We start from the raw sequence: 23,014 nt of genomic DNA on the forward strand, positions 1-23,014 counted from the left end.
AGGATGGGTCTGGAAACGGCCATTTTTGGAGCTGGTTGGATTTGGGATGCTTCATGTGGAGATGGGTAATGGGCTGTTGAATGAGAGACTGAGGAGGAGAGGAGCACTCGTCAAGACACACAGGTGGAGCAGCCGTGCCAGAGGAGAAGAAAGGCAGCACATCATGGGTCAGCACAACTCCAGCCGTGCCAAGCACGACCTCTCCAGCACAGCCCAGCTTGGACAGATCCAGAAGCACGGCTGGGTACAGCCTCCCACCACAGCCAGTGGAGCTCTCATGTGGTCACAGGCACGTTTTCCTGTGGACTGAGGGGGTTGTGGCAGCAAACTCAGCTCCCAAGCAGAGCAAGCCCTGAAGCAGCTCCCCACAAAACCCACAGGTACATCCTGGAGCAAGCAGCTCCTGCTCATGCCCAGCAGTCTCACAAAGACACCTCATAGAGGAGAAGCCCAGGGAGCTGCAGGCTGTGAGAGGTCACGGCCCTTCTGCCCACGCAAAATCAACTGCTCTGCTTCGGCAGCGTTTGCTGGTTTGCAGCACACTTTCCCACCACACTGGGCAGCCTCCTGCAGGAGAGTCCATCCATGTCCCTATAGCCATGGACTCCTCCCACCACTGATGTGTGCCTGCATCTGTGACTTGCTCAATTTCCACAGATGCCATGATCACAGGGCTGATATGGAAATCTAGGGAATCGTACCATGTGAACAAGCCTCTCCTGCAGGGAACATCAGGGAAGGGAGAAAGAGAAGATGGGTTGAAAGACAGAATAGAGAGAAGGGGAGATGTTGCAGACTTGTTTGCCCTCCCACTGTCTCCTTTCCTCATCCTTAAAGCCACTGGGAAGTTGTCTGAGGAAGCCCTGTTTGCACATGCTAAGAATGGATCAGAATTCTATTTCACCAAAATATGTGGTAAGTCCAGATAAGGGTTCATACAAATCCACATACTCATCCACATCCACACCAAGCTCTGCCCAGATGTCCTCAGAGCTGGGAGATGTCATGTTTGGCTTCTTCCCCATTGTCACCAGCTTTCACTTATGGCCAGGATGGACAGCAGTTCTACCCCTACTCCCTGTTGGTGCTGTGGTCACAGCTGACCCTACTGGGAGGAATGCCATGGATATCATCCAGCCATGGGCACCAGGCAGCTGGGGACTCGTCACCAGCCAGTGCCTCCCACAGGGGCCTGTGGGATGGGGACTTTGATGGCTCCTGCAGCATGACCCCTCCCAGGAAAGTCTTGCCATGTCCCACGGGGCTAACCCCGAGTCACTAAAGGTCCCAGCCATGCTCACCGTGGGACAGCCTGTGCTTTCCTGTTCCAGGGAAGATGCCAGGCGTCTTATGTATGCTGAATAACATCCATCTCCTTGAGGAGCTCTACCAATTTCCACTCTGGGAGCTGATCCCAGAGCGAGATAGTTGCTATAAACTCAGCCAATGTTGCCATGACCAGCCTCAGCTCTCACACCTGGGAAGCACAAAGCAAGCAGCAGCCACACTGTGCTGTCAGCAACAGTGGTGACTCACCTTTATCTGTATATCTTACAGTCCTTCTTCCCAAGGATAGGCAGGGAAGAAATTGCTCAGAGCCAAGGGACAATGCCAGAGGGTTACAGTAAATGCTGGGAGGTATGGCAGGAGGACAAGCAGCCAGGATGTCCTCCTGTGCAGTCCCTGAATGCTTCAAGTACCACCACACTTGCCTCTGGTCCTTGAACGGACCCTCTGGCCTTAACACCACCTCTGCCCTTACACTCTTCTGGCCAAAACTATCCTCAGCTTACTCACAGACAAACACAAACCAGCACAAACAGGCCACACCAATGCTTTTGTCCTCTGCTGGTGCCACCTGCCCCCATGGCTGCAAAGCATTGCCAGCTATGCACCCAGAGAGGTGCTACCCACCCCTGCTTCAGGGCGCCAGCAGGGCTGATTGAAAAAGCTGCTCATTTGTTACAGGGGGAACAGCAATTTTGGGTATACAGATGCCACTGCCCACTTCAACATCCCTTGCAAGGGACAAGGAGAAATTAGTTCCTCTGGAGTTTCCTCTGCAGAAACTGCAAGATCCAGGAATCACAAGATCCTTACAAAGATTTGCCTGTGAGCCCACTGTGTGTAACAAGTAGATCTGGAGTGCAGAGTGAACAAAAGGAACCTGGTATCCCGGCCATGTGCTGGTGGTAGCTGTGTTTTTCAGCAGTCCAGTTCAAGCAATTCCAGCAAAAAGAAACCTTCTGTGTGTCAGCAGCCCTGGTACCTCCACTGTTTTAAAGGCATGGAAACAGACTGATGCAGGGTGGTTGAGGATGCACCACTTGGAGTCCTGACACCACCCTTAGTTCCCAGCACCAATTTGACAGCCTGTGGGATGCTGCTCCATGCATCCTACCCTCTTTTCCATAGTCTTGTTACTCATCAGACAAACTTGGAATCAAATTTGGCATTAAATTCATCCATTCATTCCCTGCCTGAATGCTGCTGAGCACAGCCCAGGAACAGGAAGAGTCTTGCAGCCTGGTTGTGATAGGCAGCAGTCCTATTCCTCCAGATCTCTAGCTCCACTTGGACTAAGCTTTCCCTCAGGAATGGGCTTAGAGGGTCAAAAGAACTGGAAGATTAAGATATTGAAGGTCCCTTGCTTTCCTCCTTATATCAAAGTTCACTATGGAAAAGAAACAGCCTGGCAGTGATAAACCAAACCAACAGGATTTCTATTCAAATATGCAGCTGATGATTGCAGAACCCAACTTTCTTCAGCACTTCAGGGAGTGCTGAACAACTTCTGTTGTTTTTGTTGGGGATTTTTTGGTTTTGATTTTGGTTTTGTTTCCTTGGTTGGTTTTGCTTTTTTCCTGAAATCAGCAGAAATCTTCCACTGCTTCTCTGAAGCTTCCTGGAAAATTCACCCCTCTCTCCAGTCTGTTTCTGCATTTCAGGATCAGCCTGAAGAGCAAATGTCCCTGAAGGAAGCCTACTTCTCCCAGTAACCTGCTGCTGCCTGCCACGGCAGGCAGAGGCACTGGCAGAGCGGGAGGAAGGTTTTCAGAGCAGCAAGGGATAGATGTGCATTTTTTCACACCCATCAGTTATTTCATTTCTGTGACAAAGGTTGGCTGGGCTGCTTCTGGAGAATAACAGAGCTGGTTATTGTGTGCATTCCAGACACATGAGGAATACAGTGCCCAGGGAATATTTACACTGTGTGACATTGTGCCTACAGGCAACCTCACTTCTGTCAGTGAAAAGGTGCAGACAATATTGCTATTTACTTCTTCCCCATGTGACAAAGCTCATGTATGAGGTCTCTTCTGTTTACATGTGGCTTGTCCTTTTCCCCACTGCTGTTCAGCTCAGATGGGATGGATAGTGGTAACAGCTGAAACCTTTTTCACAGAATAAATGCCAGCAGGACTGTCTCCCACACCACTGGAACCTCTCCATCCAGCCTGGAAAGTCCACACCTGGGATGGAAAAACACAGCTTGTTGCTGTCTGTGTTCAAGCAATGAGGTTTAGATGAAAGCTCAGTCCGTGTTCACTAGAGGCTGAAAAAGTTTGCCATTTTATCCATCTGATGGGCGTTATTTTCAACTAATCAGGAGGTGAGGATATGAGGTAGATATGTTTATGACTTCTTTTTCCAACTGTAGCTCACCAGCACTTGGTCAATAGCTCCAAAGGAAATGGGCTCATTGAAATGAGAAGCATTTGAGAATGTCTTGAGAATGTCTTCCCAGCTCTTACTCCTGCCCCACAGTGCAAGGAAACTTGTGGAGGACAAGTTTCTTTCTCCCCACAGGAAGCTGATGTGGTGGAAACATAAGCAACTGTCTGAGGATCAGCAGACAGAATGCGGTGCCTTCCTCAAGCCATTGAAACCCCAACCTACAATGGCAGGAATAGAGCCTTCCTCAAGCATCACTACCCCAATATGCCACAGCATTCAGTCCTGAGCTACAAATTCTAGCAAATGCACAGTTTATAGGACACACATCGGCGTCCTGACTACAGCTGATGACCTGCACATGGGTGTCTGATACATGCATGGCCTTACTAATTGTATTAAACAAGCTGTACTGGTATTTAAGTACCTTTAGTGTGTGCAGTATAGTCAAGGTGCAAAGAACAGCTGTCTTGGAAGCTCCTAGCAGCAGGTTGATATATCCCAAGAGTCTGAAAAATGCAATTCCATCCCTCCCCTCTCCCAAAGCAGGTGCAGATAGTGCCATACCTCCAGAAAATGACCTGGCCTTGGGATGCCATCTACGGAGACAAGCCAAACACCAGGTGCTGAAGGTCCCACACTGTTCAGCACAGCCCCTGTCCTTTGCATGATATATGCAAGCTGTCCTGCTTAAATAACTGAACGCAGCTAAGGAGTGGTGAGCCCAAGCACTGAACCCTCAGGAATGAGGAAGCATTGAGCATGTCAACTCCCCCCACAAGGACAGTCAAAAGCAGGGAGGCCTGGTTAGACACTGGGGCAACAGAAGAGACCTCCTATACATCCATTTAAGAAACATGTCTTATTTAAGACAAAAAATAGCACAGCTTGTGGTTTGGTAGCCAGCTAATCCTGGGGTTAGAGTGCACGAGTGTCCCAGGAGATCTGCAACTTACCCATCACTGAGGGGTTGTGTCATATGCAGGACGAGCTCAGGCATCCTTACAAAAATCTCCAACCATTCTCTTGGCACTGGGCAGAGGGGTCCCACCTGCGGGCCCCCCTCCTGGCCCCATTCGCAGTGTGAGTCTCCCCAGACTCTCTGTGCTGTGCTAAGAGGCTCCTCCAGGCTCAGCAGTGCTCTCAGAGCCACACAGATTTGGCAGTGGCCCCTTTTCTGACTGCTGTTTAGTTCCACTGAACTCCTTCAGGCCAAACTACCTCTCCCCCCCCAGGCCAGCTCCTGCTGCCCTCAGGTCTGCCATTGTGGCACATCTGAAACACGTACAGGAAAGAAAATGGCACCTGCAACACCCTGCAGGTCTTTCCCTCTGGGCTTGGTCTCACATGAGGATTGGGGGTAGGATGAGCAGCTGTTGGGCATAAGAGGTTGAGAAGGGCAGAGGTTGTGAAAGAGTAGAAAAGGGAAGGCAGCTTGCACCACTGTGTTCAGTTTCCCGAAAGGAACCTGCATATCCTGATATCTCCATCTGGACTGTGTTCCAGGGAGGATGGGGAAAAGGGGATTTTTGACAGTCTGTAGCTATCTCCAGCAAGTTTGGATGGTTAGTGGGGGTGAACAGCTTTCCCATGCAGAGATGAGGATGCCTAGAGGAACTAGGAACACCTAAAAAACCCAAACTACTTTCTCTGCAACAACCAGAGGTTAAAATCAAGACCAATAAATACTGGTCAGTGATGATAATCTGGGGGAAAAAAAAAATCCTCATTTATTTGTTAGCATTCTGCTGATTACAAAGCCTCTCATAATTTAGCAGGACAGTACTAGAAGCTAAGAACAGCTCTAGGCCACAGTGGCCTGGTGGGAAATGCACACTAAGAAATATCCTGTTGTCTTTGGTGACACTTGATTAATGGGTGTGGTGACATCTGATTTACAGCTTCGTGTGCAGTGGGCAGACAAGGCCTCCCCTTTCAGCTCCAGTTAATGCCAGGTCAGCCACAGCACACCCCATTGCTCAGGTATCAGGTTACTTCCATGTTGGAAAAACATGTCTGCTTCTCGGGCACAGGCAGTCGCAGCAGGACCAGGACAAGTCCCCTACCACAGGGCAACACCACATTCACTTCTGCTCATTTCTGAGCATCTCATGCTGGAGCCTACTCCTGTCTGTATGCTCATACTGGAAAAAAACCCCAAGAGGTGTTCAGGATTTCCCAAAGCAACCAAGGATCTTTGACCACATGATCAGCCCAGCTCTAACCAATCTTGTATTAGCAAATCAAACCAAATGTGACAGCAGGATCTGGTCCCACATGATCAGTGAGGGCTGGTGGACACCTGGGACACATCAGCTGCCTTCACTGAGGAGAAGGCAACAGCAGGCACAAAGTGCTACCAGGTTTGCTGGGCCCACCAGCTGGTACCCTACAGAAGAGTTCCCCTGCCTAGGGAACATTCACACCTTATTTCAGTGTCACTGGAATGCTGTAGGAGCTATTGGTGAAGAAGATGGAATTGTGGCAAGCTGACCAGCAGCCAAGTTTGACAGAGCATTCCAGAGGTGTAGGCAGTCAGCAAGCTGAAAGAGATGAAAGCTATTGGTTTGACCCAAAATGCAGGACATCTTTCCAGCCTTATGATCCCACATCTGTAACAATGATGTCAAGAGATGCTTGAGAATCACAATAAATGAGAACACCAGTTATCTGGAAGGAGGAGAATTTGACAGTGCCTTATTGGCAATATCTGTTATCAGCCTCATCTGCCTGTGAAGGGAAGGTGGAAGCAGCAGCACTCAGAACAAGCCCTTGCCTCTCAAAACAGGGAGATGCTGAGCCATCCTGAGCTGCAAACACACGAAGTCCTCTACCCTGCATGTGGTCTGCCAGGATCTATCCTGACATGGCATTTCCATCAGTGCTCCCCTGTGAATCACCTTCTGCCATGGGAAGGTCAAGAAGCCCATCTGAGCCAGAATCTGCTCTGCTCCTGAGATCTTCCGGGACAAAATGACACTCATGGAACAGAGCCACAAGCGCAGTCGTGTCACCACTGTCGTTTGCCTCTAAGAAAGGAGAGATACCCTAGCCTGACTCCTGGCCCTACATGGAGTCTTTCAGGCTCCAGGCATCCTTCCACGTTTTCCACAGTCTTGTTCTTGATGGTTTCTCTTCCAGCTACACTCTGTTTTCCCTATTGAGAGAGTAAATCCTCCTTCTCTTGCCTCCCAAAGCCATTCCTCATGTTCACCCCCAATTTTTTCCCCAAATTTTGGAGACAGGCAATTTTATCAACAAGAGCTTTTGTCCAGAGGAAAAAATATCAATATCCACCACTGCAGTTCTGTCAGCACAGCATTCATGTCTGTCTTGAAAATACCTTTACTATCTCAAGGACCAGCTGGACAGAAATAATGTCATACAGCCCAGCAGACTAACTACACCTCCTAATCCACCACCTGACCCAGGCTGTTTACCAATAGAGTACTGGAAGCCCATCTTGGGAATGGTTGTTGGGGTCCAACGTCAGGCTCCAGCAGATCAGAAGGACATATTCATTTGCAAAGTACTCTGAATTATGAAGACTGAGGGCAAAGGCTGCTGGCAAATAATGGTAGGACACTCACACCTACCCCCCCCCCCCCCCCCCAAAAAAAAAATTGACAAAGGTCATTAAAAGTCTTTTCTGAACATGGTTCTTCAAGATATCCTCATGCACAGCCCTCCTGGGCCAAACACACAGTGGTAGCTGGCCAATACTTCCTAATCCCTGGGACCAACTGAGCCTTCAAGTCTAACAAAAAGAAAAACTCAATACCAGGGCCTGACCCAAGCTGTCAGAAAACTGCTCTGCCCATGTCAAATGGAGAGCTGCAGTTCCCTGAAGGGTTTATGTGCTCACTGGTGTAATTCTGACAAACAGCTTCTTGGAAAATGTCAGCGACAGGGTGTGTAAGGGATACCTAACACAAAGAGAAAACACATTCCTCTGTCTGAGAGGACTAAGATGTTTTTAGACAGAAATTATGTCCCTAGAAGGTAGTGCTGGCCTTATGTGTTCCCTCTGCAAGACAGCATGGAGGCTCTGAGAAAAAACAACACACAAAGTGAGGTGGGGGGCAAGAAATAGACCCAAAAAATTAGGCATATTGGTTGACATCACATTCTGCATTGAGCACTGACTCTGTACATAGCAAAGATGAGAATGAGTTACTGTTTGTTTCATTAAAGGTTAACTCAAACTAAACTTTCACTTTGAAATGTCAATGAAGTTGAGTCAGCAACTTGGAGATTTAAACTGCCTAACCTTCCTCTGATTATTTGACAGCCCTTTCTGGGTGATTAATGGAAAGCTATAAACAGCATTTGCATAAGGATATCTATCTCCTTTGCTGGGAAGAGGTTCTAAAACTGGCTTTGTAAGAGGAACAAACAACAGATGAGAGACTTCTAAGGCTGAGCAAGCAAACAGTGCAGGTTTCTACTATTACAAGCCAGCTATCAGAATGCAGAAAGCAAGAACCAGTCATTGCTGTTGACAGTGGAGCAGCATTCCTCTCCCCAAGTGACCAACAGTCGGACCCTTGTGCCCAGCTCCTCAGGCAGAATAGGAGCCCCTAGCCACACACCTACTAGCAAAGTTACCCCCAGGGCAGTGGTGTTCCCAGTCTCAATGACACAAATGTGTTTCGTAAAGAAAGGTACTCGGGGTGTCTGCTTCACCCAGGCAAGAAGCTGGCAGCAGCCAGCAGGTTGGCAACTGCCCTTCCAGGGAAGTGCCTCTTCTTCCTCATCACAGATGCCATTTCCCCAACTACAGGTTGATAGCATGTGTACAAGCCCAGGAGATACATATATCCCTCTTTCCCTATGGAAAATGGGACAAGCTCTCCTTCTAAAAAGAGCCTTGCCAAGGCTGCACAAGCCAAATCTGGGAGTTTTGCTGTGTTCCATCTCCTGTGCTCCAGTTCTGGACAGACAATTGCAAACTTATGTTTGTGAGTCCTACTGATGCTCAAACTGTCCTCAGATCTTCCCTTGGTGAGCTGGGCACTCCCCTGGCTCCCGCATCACCCCCAGCAGCACTGTGTCCCACATCATCTTCATGGAGAACACACAAACCAGGTGAATGATACTCCAATTCCTGTTCCCATCAGTGCCATGAGTTTTTCTTGGACTTCCTGCAGATACATTACTAACTTGCCTTGCTCCTACTTTTGCAGGCAGGGTATAATGAGACTACAGTTTACTTGGAGAAAGTGTAGGAGTTGCAAACAAAGAAGCAGCTCCCAGAAGCATGAGTGTGCTATGTGCACACATCCAAGGCTGGAACCCAGATGCATATCCGACAGGGAGGTAGAAGCCATATTCAGGGTGCCAAGCCTTTCCAAGGCATGACCACAAACCCTTTGGAATGTGCCCCAATGAGCAGGTTTGACTTCACCAAGGAGGACAGCAGAGGCTCTTGACCCTACAGAGTGGGACACATCTTGACCCTCCTGTGAGGTAACTGCTCAGACTGAGTTTCCCCTTAGAGCATATCCCCATGGGCCACAAGTCCTCAGGAGTGCAGGCAGCAGTACAATTCCCAGAATTTGCTCCTGTTTGAGCACAAAATAACTTTGCATACACACTCCTGGGTGGAACATAAGGCACGCTTTTATTTTCCCTCATCCCTTCCTCTCAGCTCACACCCATCACGCTGTTTGCTGGCAGTGAGGCTATGCAGGGATCAATCATGTGGATCCTCATGGATCATTTGTGCTCATGGAGCAGCCAGCAGCAGTGGCCTGGGCTCCCAGGAGCTCACCTGGATGCTCAGAGTGCCACTGTCCTGAGCAAACTCCTTTGGGAGTTGTCGCTGGGTGGTGCACACAAACACTCTGAGCTCTCGTTCACTTGTCCACAGCATGACCAGTGGTGGCAGCCAGGGTGACCTTTGTGTCCATGGCCACAGCCTTGGTACCCACCTGCAAGAGAAGAGGCACCAGCAGCTGAACCCAAAGCAGGCCAGAAAATCCCAGTGTGTTACAGGCTTTGGCCCCAGGACTTCTCTAAAATGTGCTGATGAGAACACAGCATGTTCAAGGCCAAAATTGCCAGGGATCCATAAAGAAAGAACAACTCATCCCAATAGCTGGGGAAAGCTGAAGATTTCTGTCCCCTTGCCTGTTGAATAAAGCAATACATGGGCATCCAGAACCCCATGCTAGCTGCTTGTGGCTATGGCCAAAGATACAGATCAATCACAGAAAAAGGAAGAGGTCAGTGCTATCCTAAAAACATGCAGAACACAAGATGACACATGCAGGTCAAGAACAGGAAAGCTGGTGGGGATTAAACAAGTAAGGGTGTTGAACTCTTGTCCTCAACATGGAGGCTTTTCTAGAGTACACAGTTGGTCACTGTGCAACACAGCATGCCAGCACTGGAACAGGAACACTGTAGATGCAATGCTGCTTAGCCTCACTCAGAAGGGCTGAAAGGCTGAGGTGCCCTGCCCCACCTCCCACGCAGCTGGCTCAGGTCTTTGTCTATGGGATGTACCACAAAGACCCTTTGGATGTCCTGCTGCATTTCTCACTGCTGCAGTCACCCCACCAGAATGTGTGTACACACAGTTTACCATAGTCCTGGTGCATGTGCAAGGTGGGAGTTGGGCCAAAGTATCTCCTCACACCTCTATCCACCAGGGAGGGCCTAGTGCAACAAATCCTCCAGATCCCAGCAGCATGGGGAAAGCTGAGCACCCACCTGGCATGGTCCCCCCACAGGCACAGCGAGCGGATTTCTGGCCTCCGCTTGAGCAGAATGTGCAGCAGTGAAACACCCCCTGGTGCTCACGGAACTTGTGCTTCACCATCAGAGTGAAGGGAGAGCCCTGCAGAGGACAAGACAGGGTGCTGCAGTGGGTGCTGTCAGATGTGTCTGCATTCTCAGACACCAGCTGGGTGACCTGGCAGTCACAGATCACTAAGCCCAACCTTAAACTGCTACATGGTAGAGGTAATCCTTAGAAAGATTTAAAGCAAGTACATAAGAAAAGAGAAGCAGGTAAAGAAGAAGCAGTGCAAGAGAAACAAGAAATGCTACCTGCACGTGTTGCCCTTTCACACAGACGCAGACAGCATACAAGCCTGGCTCCTCAGGGCTGTAGGAAATACAGTAGGTCCCGTCACCATTATCACATACTGTTGGCTTGAGTGCACTGTGAACAGAGAGAAGTCCAAGAGGTCACTGGCTGGCAGAAAACTGCTTTAAGTGTAAACCAGAGTTTGGCCTAGATCGGCCTAGAGTGGCTTTCACACACCCCTGCTACTGGAAGCTGCAGATACCATACAAAGGAAGTCACAAAGCCAGCTGCACTGCAAGGATTTGAAGCAACCTGCACTCCGAAAAAGCAGATGACACACAGCACACTTGCAAGTCAGATTATCCCATCAGATAATGGCCCACAGAAATGGGGTAAATTCACAGCTTCAGCAAGCAGTTACCTCCAGAAAAACCCATTAAGAAGACAGGATATAATCAGGTAGGTTTGAATCACTTTAACCACTGTCCCAGCTGCACTGACCCCAACTCTTCCCTTCAATGCTGAGGAGTTCTAGGTCCCTGATGGTAAACTCTCCCTTTTCGTAGTGAAGCTCGTTGCATTTCACAAGAAACCCTGGTGAACAGAGTGCTAGAGAGAAAGCCTCAGCTGGTTACTGGAGGATTAATTGCCTGCTCCACAGGAAGATGGAAAGCTTTCCACAGACAATTATCAGGCAGCTCTGCAGAGAGGAAGGTGTTCTTGCTAATCCCCACTAATTAGTCTCCTGGGCCCCCTGACATGACAGTTTATAATCTGTATTCCCCACCCCCAACACTTCACATCAATACAGCTGCCCACATAATTTCCTGCCATGAACTGTGTGGTGATACTTCGCGCTCTTCTGCAGCTGTTGTGCCTCAAAGCAAAGCCAGACAGCTTTCAGCAACCCATGTAGCAACTGCATACAGGCAAGAGAAAGAAACTGCGGCCACAGTGACCTCTATCCCACTGAGAGAAATCCACAAACCCCTCAGGCGTGCACCTTCCTACATACTAAGTGCACTTAGGGAAGGAAGGTACATTGGAACAATATTCTTGGACAATAATGCTATATTGATAAGCATCTGTGCAGCTAGCACTGCTTCTGTGTGCTTTGTTAACATAGCAAAGGGTTTTAGCATCCTGCTCCTTTATTTCATCGGGCCATCCCATCATGAGTGTCCCTGGAACAAATTAATGCTGACATCCAGTTCCAACTACTGCAAAGTAATAGATATTTTTCTTAAAAACTGACCCCCAACTGGTTCTGCTTTTGTGCCTGGCTGCTCTTTAGTGACAAGTGTGGTCTGGAAACAGTTATATTTTTTTCTGGTTGGTCATTTTCCTTGTGGAAACACTGAGGAGCTCAAGTGCAGCCTTTCTTGCTTTTGCTAGAAAACCTTCAAAGATGTTGAAGTACTCAACGCTTGCAACTACAGGAAAAAGGACAAAAGCACAATATAGATTCTTTCTCCAGAACATGAAGTAGGCACTTCCATCAGCTGTCAGAGGCTCATGAGTTCGGTAAACTCTCTGTCTGACTTGGGATGGTCATTCAGGATTTGCTATGACTTACGCCTACTAGGTGTTAACAACAGCAGGGGCCCCAGGGGTCTGCTGGGAGGAGTTAGGAGGAACAACAGCTCCCTCTGACCGTGCCTAGCAGCACACACCAGGAGCTGAATCCTTTAAGAAGCCCAAATCACTCAAAGACTCAATACAAATCTCAGCAATCACTCTCCAGCCAAATACAACCAGTAGCAAGCACTGCTGTACCGGTGGGAGAAAGAGTAGTGCCTTTTCCTCTACAGATTCTGACCCACTTGCTCAAGCACATCCTCCCACCTGCCTAAGCAAGCAGGGAGCCAGGGTAAGGGAGGCAGGAAGGCAAAGCCAGTGACCAGGGATTTCTTGGGTGAAATACCCACCAGTCTCTCTTGTCCTTGTGGGTGAAGGTGACCTGCACAGCCTCTCCTCCCCGCCCCATGCGCTCCCCCGTGGTGTCCTTGCACAGCAGGGTAAAGCCACTCAGCTGGTTCTGACGGGCACTGTGGAGACCTGGAAAAAAAACAAACCAGAAAGAAACAGGACTAGAAAGGATTCAAGTCAAGCCATGACTGCCACCTCCCACCTACTTTGCAGAGTTGCAGCCCCATCAGAGCACAGCCAGGACTTTGCTTCTGGGGTGTACAACTCCTTCCACTCACGGGAAAAGTCAACATATGACTGGGTATCAGGAGAGAGTGGAAGCCATAGGTTCTGAGGATGGCAGGTTTAGCCCAGAGGTCTGTATGGACCAAAGGGGTCTTTTTCCTGTCACTCTAAGCCCAGCTAGCACCTCCCCAGAAGGCCCCAAGATGCACCATGCAACCCAGAGGAAGAAGGAAGAGCCCCACTGTGCAGTGTGGAGCACCAGAAAATTCAACACCTACAAACACTACAGCTTGGCATGGGAGGGATCCGAGAAGCCCTGGGTCTGTCTCATCTGCCCTGCACAGGCTGTTACTGACTGGAGCTGGCTGTGCTCTGTGGGATGGTCTGAACATTATCTGTTTGCTGGCCCTGCTCCAAGTCCTTAGTAAGCAAATATCCATGAAACCATCGATGCCAGGTATTCCCACAGCAATCTCAGTAGAAATCATAATGGGAATGAACCTCCTCACTCAGCCACAAAGTGGATCTGCCTGGGCTCATGCTGAGGGCCACCGAGAAAGCATCATGTCCTGCCACTGCAGGTGCCATTCCCATCCCCCAAGTGAGCCCTCCTCGTGCCTCAGCCCCATGCTGAGGTCGGTGATGTTGTGAAGGGCAGTCCCATACACCCTGCACATCTGGATGAGAAAAGCTGCCTGGCTCCCTGCCCAGCACAGCTCCCATAGGCAGGCAATGCAACTTCTGCTGGGGCTCTACCTCTGCCCCTGGTCAATGACTGGATAGCAGAGAGCCAACAGTGCCAGAAGCTGCACACTGTGTGGGTACAGAGAGCAGAGGGGTGACTTCAGGAAGCAGTGCGCTCCCATTCAGCTGCTGTACAGCACCCCATTACCTTCCCCTTGCAGGGTACATCTGGCCGGATCAACCACTTTATTGAGAATGGCACCAAAAACTTCATAGCCACAACACTGCCCTGCCCTCTCGTGAGGGGAGAACTGGATCCTGTCATCCACACTGGGGTGGGTGCTGTAAGCAATGCTGTTGAGCTTTGCCAGACGGCTGGACACCACCCCTTTGGTGACAAGGATCTCCACATCTGAGCCGCTCATCAGCAAGTGCTCTGTGAACTCCACGCCTGTCCTCAAGTCCAGCAGCAGCTGCTGCAGCTGGGCCTTCTGCAAGTGCAGCAGGTTTTCCTTCTGCACCTTCAAGTCCTCCAGCTGCTTCAGCAGCCGGTCCCGGTGCTCTTCAATGGCTTTCACGTAGCCCCTGGCAAACTGGCAGATCTCTGCGGCCACAGCCTCTGCGCGGCTGCGGACCGCACTGCCCATCTCATCGACCTGGCTCAGCACATCCTCCAGGGTGTCCATGTGCTGCTGGCTGCTCTTCAGCAGCTCCCGCAGGGCGTCCCCGTGCCTGTGGATGACATTGCCGGTGAAGTCACAGCGGTGCTGACGGTGTTTGCCCAGAACGCAGTCCCGGCACACGGGCTGGTCACACTGCTCGCAGAACAGCCTGAGCTCCTCTGTGGGATGGGAGGGGCACAGGAGAGGCTTCCCAGCCTGGCTGCAATCCTTGTTGTTCTCCAGCTCTGTCACAGCATGGGAGGCCGTCTTCTTCTGTCTCCTAGGCAGGAGCAACCATCAATCACTTTAGGCATGTTGGATACAAAATGCAAACACTGAGACCCTTGGCAAATGCCTTTCTGTACAGGTTGCAAGTCGTGTGCACTGCTCCCTCCTGTCTCCACTGAAATTCCCCGAAAGGACTCGTGCTCTCCTGAGAACTAGGCTCCACACAAAGGAGGAGCTCACTAGGGGCTGCTCTCAGGCTCCCTGAGCCTCCCTGACTGCATGGTCAGCACTGATTTCAGACACAAGGCAAGTGAGCTCTAATACCCCTCAGGGTAGGTCCTGCTCAGAAGAGGCCAAGGATGGGACACAGAGAATCTGTTATAACCCACACATCTACCATGTCACAGGGCAGCACTAGAATATTTCCATGCTATTTTGGACACTGGCAGCTAGTTTTTGAGAAGGATGTAAAACCCTCCTCTCCTTCACTAATGACTTGTGGCAGTTGCAATGGGAGCTCCAAGCCATAAGCAAAGACATTCTCCAAGGACCAAGCTCTGCAGAGTTGCTCTGGTAACACAGAGCAACCTCACCACAGGCCCTTATGCTACTCCTTTTGCTTCCCACTAATCTCCCTAAAATCCACCACATTTTCAAAGCCTTCCAGTGTTGCGTGACTTCAGCCTAAGATCTCTCTCACTTGTTCCAAGGAGCACAACCACGGCACTCAGAACCATAGAAACCTTCCCTACACACCATGAAATCCTTTCAATATGGCTTTTCTTGGCCCTTGTTCTGTTCCGACATCAACTAAATCAAGTGAGTCTGTAGATGCAGGTGGGGTGAAAAAATTATAGCAGTGAATACTACTGGAAGTGGGTCACAGGGACGAATTTTCTGCTGCTTTCTCCCTTCTGCAGTTATTCCTGTCAGTGCAGCAGGCTGCTATTCAAGGTCTCTTATCACTCTTCAGCAGCTCCATGAGATTTGAGGCATTAGCTAATCAGAATGGTATGCTGAAAATAACACCCGGAGTGGAGTGGAAAGGTAACTAAGAGCCTAAACCATTTTCCCCACAGGCACCAGTATGTGTAGGGGGGCAGGGCAGGGAGGAATGTCTCAGTTCCTTCTGGGGAAAGAATCTGCTAATCAAGTGAAAAGGAGAAGCAAAAGTGGAGGGAATAGACTGAGCTGCGTAACTCAGGCTGAGGCTTCCCTGGCTCCTGCTGCTGGGTGTTTTTCTGCCCCTGCCTGTCACCTCGTTGCTTCAGAAGGCCATTAAGGAGTTATATCACTTTTCTTCTGTAGTGCTGACTGTCCTCTGCTTGGCTTACAAGCCACTGCGCCCCTCTCCTCTTTAACTCCTAACTCTGTTGCAGTTACCTCTTCTTCCTACAATACTTCTACAACATGTAGCAGGCAAGCACACGGGTTGATCACTAGCAGGTAGCAACCACAATAGGCAGGGCTTCCATGCATCTCCTTTCACTTTGCCTAATGGTGCCTTTACACATACACGCAGCAAATGGTCCTGGAGATGCAGAGAGGCAGAGCAGCAGCTCACCTTCCCCGTTTTCCTTTGGAAGACGTGTCTTCCCAAAGTGGGGCAGTACAGCATGAGAGGCTGTTATCCTGCTAGTACCTGCCCATACCCATGCCTGTTGCCCAGGGATACTAAACTGAGATGCAAACCAGCATGTGGACACCACTACAGGCAAAGGGTGGCCTGATTTTGGACTTAATGGCCAATAACATGGCTGATGGACCTACTCCTAAGAAGTTCAAGAAGTGTTTGGACAAAACTCGCAGGCACATGGGATTCCTGGTGCTGTCTTGGAGCCAGGACTTGGACTCCATGATCCTTGTGGATCCCTTCCAACTCCACATATTCTATGATTCGATGCTAGCAGCCTTCTGGTCCCCACCTGACTACGGACCATTCTCCGAGCATCCTCCAGGCAGGGGTGGTGAGCGGTGGGTAAAAACTGGGAGACACGCCAGTTTTTGCTCTGGCTCGCCGAGTGGGTCCCTGCCCGCCGCCCCCCAGCCGCGGTGTCCCCGCCCGGGCCGCCCGCCGCCCCTCACCTGTGCGCCCGGCAGCAGAAGCGGCAGAGGCGGACGCCGCAGGTCAGGCACCGCCCGGCCGCCGCCCCGTCAGCGCAGAGGTCGCACCCGGCCGCGGCCCCGGCGCGGCTCCCGGCCAGACAGTCGGGGGGGAGCTGGCCCACGCCGCCGGCCGGCAGCGACACCTCGGCGTCGCACACCGGGCACAGGACGGGGCGGGCGGCGCCCGGGGGCCCCTCCGGCGGCCCGAGGCGCCGCAGGCAGGGCTCGCACAGCGAGTGCAGGCAGGGCAGCAGCCGCGGCGACACCCAGGGCTGGGCGCACTGCGGGCAGCGCGGCCCCGACATGCCCGCAGCCCCGCGCGGCCCCCTGCGGCCGCTCCGCCGAGCATTCCCGCCGGGAACGCCTCGCGCCGCCCCACACGGGGTCGTTCCCGCCCCAGAGCCGCCCCGTGAGGGGCGCGGGGGCCGCGCTGTGAGGGGCGGGGGCTGCCAGGAGACCCCGCTGTTGCCTCTCCCGCTGCTCCTCCTCCGGTCAAGGAGGCCGCAGGGGCCCCGGCAGCCCCTTTGTCCTCGTCCCTCTCACCGAGGCGCAGAGGGACGGGCCCGCTGCCCCCCTCCTTTGGTACCTGCGGGGTTGTCTCAGCCGGTTGTGTGGGAAATGGCCCCTTCCCACCCCACCGCCTGTAGATCGTGTTTCCACTTCTTGCAGTTCAAAACTTCCAGGTTTACCGCCTGACTGGCCTCTGCAGCCCCTTTGCCGGTCTGCTGGATGCCTTCAGGCCTTGGTGGTATTTCCTTCGGATCAGTGGAGAACTCGCCGCACAGCTGAGCGAGAGCGGTGAAACTTTAACAGAGACACTGCAAGGCGGCCAGGCTTCCCTGCGACTGCCCACCGGGACGGGCTCTGTCTCTCTTCATTCACTGCACCTGGGAATTAAGAATACTGCAAAAGGCAGGCTTTGAAAGCCCAACGTCAGTGAAGCCCTGCATGATGCCCCTTGGACTTTGATGGCATCTACACGGTTGCTTTTATCAGTCTGATGTGTAAGCTCTTCAAGGACTGAAACCAATTTCTCTTGTTTTGAAAAAGCTCTTTTCTATAAAGCCTCCTCTAGTGTACCACATTCAGCCCTTAATGATTGAACTCTTTACCAGCCTCTCCATTAGTTTGCCCAGGACATTCAGTATCTTACCTGTCCCATCCTGCTGGCCCTCTTGAATACCAATGTAATGTGAAAAGCATTTGAGACTTCTGGAGTTTCAGTTCCCTAATACAAAAATCAACAAGGAAAATCTCCAGTCAGGTTTTTGTTTTTAGAACCACAGAGTCCATTTACAGAGCAGTAGATAAATACTTAATATCTGCATATGACACAAGTAAATATTTCCTCTATAACAGATGTTAACAACCCCCGATATACAAGGGCTTAACACAGAAATCGTCTTCTTCTGATACACTCAAACATTTCTGTGTCTTTTATGTTGTAATACAAGATCAAAGTTTTAGGTCATGATGAAGTGTTTACAACCTCAAAGCTAATCAAAAGAAGAAAGGTGTTCTAACAGCCTTCTTCAGATTAACTATTAGCAGTTAACTATAGCAGTGGTTGCTGCTGAGGTTAGAGGATAAAAGCTGCAGTAATTGTGAGACAAGATGACTTGATAAGAATATTCTGTACTGTCACAAAGAAAGACTGGTTCTTTTAATCATGCTGGAGGAAAGAATAGTAAATGGCCATGTAAACGTGGGTGTGGAAAGAAAACAGGGCAAGAGTCATAATGTCACTTTTGTGCAGAAAAGGTGAGCTACCTTCTGAGAACGGCAGCATCTTTCATCGCTGCAGAGAGATGGTGGAATAAGCCACGACTAGCAGTGGCAGAGGAAATCTGAGAATCTAGCCCAGCTGATCTGATCACGTTCCGTGCCATTGATCTGGTTGGAGCACGGATCCCTGCTGAGTAATGTATTTATGAGTTACCAACACAAAGCAGGAGCACCCTTGGGATGATTAGAGGAAGTTGTAGTGAAATGGGCTGGAGAGGATCATCGAAGGAGCCCCTTGAGATTCGGGGACAGAAAGGAAAAGCAGAAATGCAGAAAAAAAACCACCCAGAAAACTAACCCAGTGACCCACAAAACAGGAGCTGCTTTAGTACAAGCTCATTATTCACTTTGGTTACTTTCCCCATAATATTGCTCTCTTGGCTACTGTCAGACAGTGGAGGAAGCCCCTGTGCCACTATGTCCTACATTGTGGAAGGCAACTCAATGGACAATGGAGCTCTGTGAATATCTTCAGTGAAGCATATTGGTCTGCAAAGCACTGCAAGAACTTACGGGAGACACCCTCTCCCACCTTGGATTATCCAGTGTTTGCTTTGTAACTGGTCAAAACTTAGGGATGAAAAAACCAATGTGTTAATATATATATACTGAAGGGCAATAAAGGAGCATAGTTACATAAATGAAACAATGAAAATGCCATTAAAATCACACCAATGTTTTCCTTTTGCCGCAGGAGTTGATGGATGGCTCATTATTCTCATTTGACCCAGATTTACTTGAAATGAAGTCCTCTTTAAACTTGTTTTCCTGCTCCTATTGTTAATGATGTATATCAGAGCCTCCCAGAGCAGTTGCTCTGCGTGATCTGTTCTTTCCCTACCTCACTTTCCCTGCCAGCTCCTTCCTCTTTTTCCTGTTTATCTGCTTCTCATTTCCTATCATTAAGCACTAGATCATTACACAGAGATATGGAAGATTTGATGGTTTCCTTCTTCCTTTTCTTCAAGGGCTTCTGACTAATATTTCTATTGTATTTCCTAATTAGCCTGTTCTGGGGAAAGCTTTATGCTGTTTTCCCGTTTCTATTTTTCTGGAGGAAAATTGGTAAAACTTCTTATAGCATGTTCAAAAAAATCTTTAAAGCATGATTTCCTTCCTAGACTCTGTGAGCAGTGTGAGTGTAGCCCATTTATTACATTTGGAATTGAATGCCTCATGCTTTCCTGCGCCTATTTACTCTGATAATTTTAGGGAGCTGTTTCTGGATATCCTGCCATAAGACACAAATAAACTGAAAAAGTGGTGAAACAAAAGTCATTAGTGAACAGGACTGCAGAGAAGTCCAAGGTGACTTGTTGACAGCAAACTGAGAACTTGTCAAAGTGCCAGAGCCTAGCTTATTGGCAGCCAGAGGAGTGTGGAAAATGGCTTATTTGGGGAATTTACAAAGAAAAGAGAAGTAGAACAGACTGCTGGCTTCTCCCCCCTTGACCAACAAGTCCAATTTTGCTGTGGATTTGTCAGCCCTGGGAGCTGCTGTGTTTCAGACACTTCTCTGAACGTGGCAGCGCTGCCAGGCTTGGTCTGGGAGTACTTGATGCATCCTTGTTTCCACGCAAACTGTTTCCAGCTACCCAGATGACATTTATATCAACCTCATCCAGAAAATGCAACAAAGGATTTTAAAACATCTCCCAATTTAGGCAGAATCTCTCCCTCATTCAGCTAAAGTTGCATTTGAAATTACGTGGCATTTGACTGGTGAGAGGAGCATTTCTGTACTGTTCTTTCAGCTCCTTGTCCAAGAGTCTATTATCACTTATTAAGGCACAGAGGCTGGTGTCATCCTCAGCCCTCACTTTCTGCATCTGGCCTGTTGCCCAAGGACTCACTATACTCTACTCTGAGTAAAGAATTTCTTCTTAACATCTAATCTAAGTCTCTCGTCTTTTAGTTTAAAACCATGGAGGTTTTAAAAGGAGGTGCCATTTGACCTTTGCTTGTGCTGGGCCTCAAACACACATAAGTAAGTTGCCCCAAGCCCAAGCCTCACACAACAAAATTTCTGCAAGCTGATAGCACATGGGGGAACCTGACAGCTGCAGCAGAAAGACAACACTGATCCCTTCCTTGGGGACACCACTTGGGACAGAGAGTGAGGACTTAGGTGCTGCGATTTCTCACAGACTCTCTACAAGGCATTTCTAGGGGAACTCACTCTTTAGCGAAACACCTTCACTACCAAATGTCTCCCTTCATGCATAGACACTCTCTCTTTTAAATTTGCCAGTAGCTTTTTCTCTTCAGGCTTGTGTTGAGCTTTGGAGACAAAACTAAACTGGATCTCAAGTTACCTCATTTAATGTAAGCCCATGTATCTTCATTTTCATGCTGGACTCCAAAGTACATTTCTGTGACCTGCTGCTGTCACACATCACACTTGTGCTCCAGCAGGATTTCATCCACTGCAGTGTGACCTGAGAGAGGTGAAGGAAGAAGGCAGAAAACCAGCACCCCTGGAAGCGTAAATTTCTGCCCCTTCCATTAGTCAGTGAGCAACAATCATCACACACAGAGGGGCTTGGCTTAACCCTGGAATAGCAGACTGGGAGAGGATAGGGTATGGAGATGTGGTTAACACTTGAAACACAGAAAGAAAGCAGCAAAAGAGATGGGTGGATCTCTCTTGTCCTCCAGATTTGCGACAGGAAGCACAGAGTTTGAAGTGGTCAAGCATTATCCCTTTCAGCTGGCAGCAGCTCTCTGAAGACCACAGCAGCTGCAGCCAAACCACCCAGCAACACAGGCTTTGTGCAAACTTGCCCTTGCTGTGGCTTCTGACCAGACATTCCTGCTTTCCCCTCCTCCCTGCAGCTTTCCAGCCACCTGCTGCCACTTTCAGCTTTCTGCTGCTATATATATATCTCTCCTGAAGGCTGCCTACATTTTCTGAAGGGAAGATGAAATTTGGATTTTTTTCCAAGGAGGCTTTTCTAAGGAAACAAGTTCTTTGTGATGTCAGGACATTAATCTTTTTTTACCTCCCCTTTAGCCATATTTGAGGCAGGGAAGTGATCTGAAAGGCTGTAAGTTTGTACATGCAAAAGGTCATAGAATCATTGAATACCCTGAGTTGGAAGGGACCTACAAGGATCACTGAATTCCAAATCCTGGCCCTGCACAGGACAGCCCCAAGAACCGCAGCACATACCTGAGAGTGTTGTCCAATTGCTTCTTGAACTCTGTCAGGCTTGATGCTGTGACCACTTAATACTCATGCTGGGAAGACAATGGAGTTGGTTTTTTTTCTTTCCCTTCGCTGCTGGGACCATGAGACAGAAGGATATCACAGTGTGGTATTTCACTGAGATGCAGCTAGGAACAAAACCTAGCCTTGCAGCAGGGCAGTGAGAGCAGGGAATTCACTTAGATGAGACTTGTGGTCAGCATGAGGCCTGCCAAAGCATACTTTTATGCATATATGTACACACAAAGAAATGCAAAATCTTATTGCCTGCAACAGGTGTGCAGGAAGACTAGCTCCCTGCAGGAGCAGATGTCGGTCTAATGAGAGTCAGCATTTTGTTTCAGACAGGTACAGACCAGCCTGCTCATCAGGCAGCAAAGCTTGAGCTGCTGAGTCGAGTTCTAGCAACAGCTGCAGTTTGTTGCTCGGTCTAGAACAGACAAAAAAACAAACTCCCAAAAGAACTCCCTGCACTAACAGTTTCTCAGACACTGCCTTGAGCTTTACACTAGCCTTCAGCGTTCCAGCAAACACACTCCCATGACATCCGAGGGACAGCTCAATTTTAGCCATGGAACACTGTGTGACCCCAGCCTGCACCGCAGGAAGTCACAGGCTGTGGAGGAGGTGGTGGGAGGTGACTGGAGACATCTGGAGTGGAAGTGTCCCTCCCACGTAGAGACTCCCATGGTAAAGAAACTAGACAACTCAAAAGATTAATTCTGATCCTGTATTCTAAAAGGAATTCTCATACTAATTACAGAGCATTTGTAGCAACCACTGGCAGAGGCAATGGCATTAACCTGTGGGCACTGTGGTTATGTGGTCCCATCCCAACTGTGGCATTCCTGTCTTTTGATGAGTTGAGGGATTTCTTCCAATCAATTTTAACTGTTATTTTACAAAATACAGAAATAGAAACCTTCCTCACTTCCCATAGTTAACACTGGAAAAATAAACCATGGAAGTATCAATGAACATTTCAACAGATCCTCTTTTAAAGCCCACATTTTTTAGATTTTCTAAATCTGTTTAGAAGAACCCTTCCTTTACAAAAAACCAAAACAAAACAGAAAAAAAATTAAAAGAGAAGCATATTTTCTTCATTCTCCTAAAACTGAACTGACTGAAAGGACAGAGGCTGGCTCCACCCTATCACTATCTTTAGGAAGAAATTCCACAGTTAAAAGAAATATTAAGGCATCTTCATCAAAATCAGTTTTTGATACCTACAGCTATTTTCTTTCCCAGACTTGCAAATTATTTTCATTTTCTAGATCTGCATCATAAATGTTTTTGGCCAGGTTTACTACAAGATAAGAAACAGGTAATGAAGCATTTCTTCAGAGTCTTAAATTTTATTGGTATGATGCCATTAAGATTTTTTGCCTTTTATTTTATATCCCTGTTATACCTTTTTATAACTTCTGTATTCTTAGTGGTTTTTAGCCTACATTCTTAGACTTGTTTGTCAAG

At 49.1% G+C, this 23,014-nt stretch overlaps 1 protein-coding gene across 1 annotated transcript; it reads right to left on the reverse strand.

Moving 5' to 3' along the window:
• Window positions 1–9,279: 9,279 nt before the first annotated feature.
• On the reverse strand, window positions 9,280–17,031 carry TRIM45 (tripartite motif containing 45). The gene is made up of 6 exons (XM_069021357.1): window positions 16,525–17,031; window positions 13,758–14,491; window positions 12,640–12,769; window positions 10,732–10,846; window positions 10,393–10,519; window positions 9,280–9,608 (listed from the first exon to the last, which is right to left on the reverse strand). Exons 1-6 carry the CDS (start codon window positions 16,848–16,850, stop codon window positions 9,457–9,459), a joined length of 1,584 nt encoding a protein of 527 aa, XP_068877458.1. The 5' UTR covers window positions 16,851–17,031; the 3' UTR covers window positions 9,280–9,456.
• Between the last annotated feature and the right edge of the window lie 5,983 nt (window positions 17,032–23,014).

Source organism: Aphelocoma coerulescens, chromosome 1, assembly GCF_041296385.1.
Source record: "Aphelocoma coerulescens isolate FSJ_1873_10779 chromosome 1, UR_Acoe_1.0, whole genome shotgun sequence".
Lineage (NCBI taxonomy): Eukaryota > Metazoa > Chordata > Aves > Passeriformes > Corvidae > Aphelocoma > Aphelocoma coerulescens.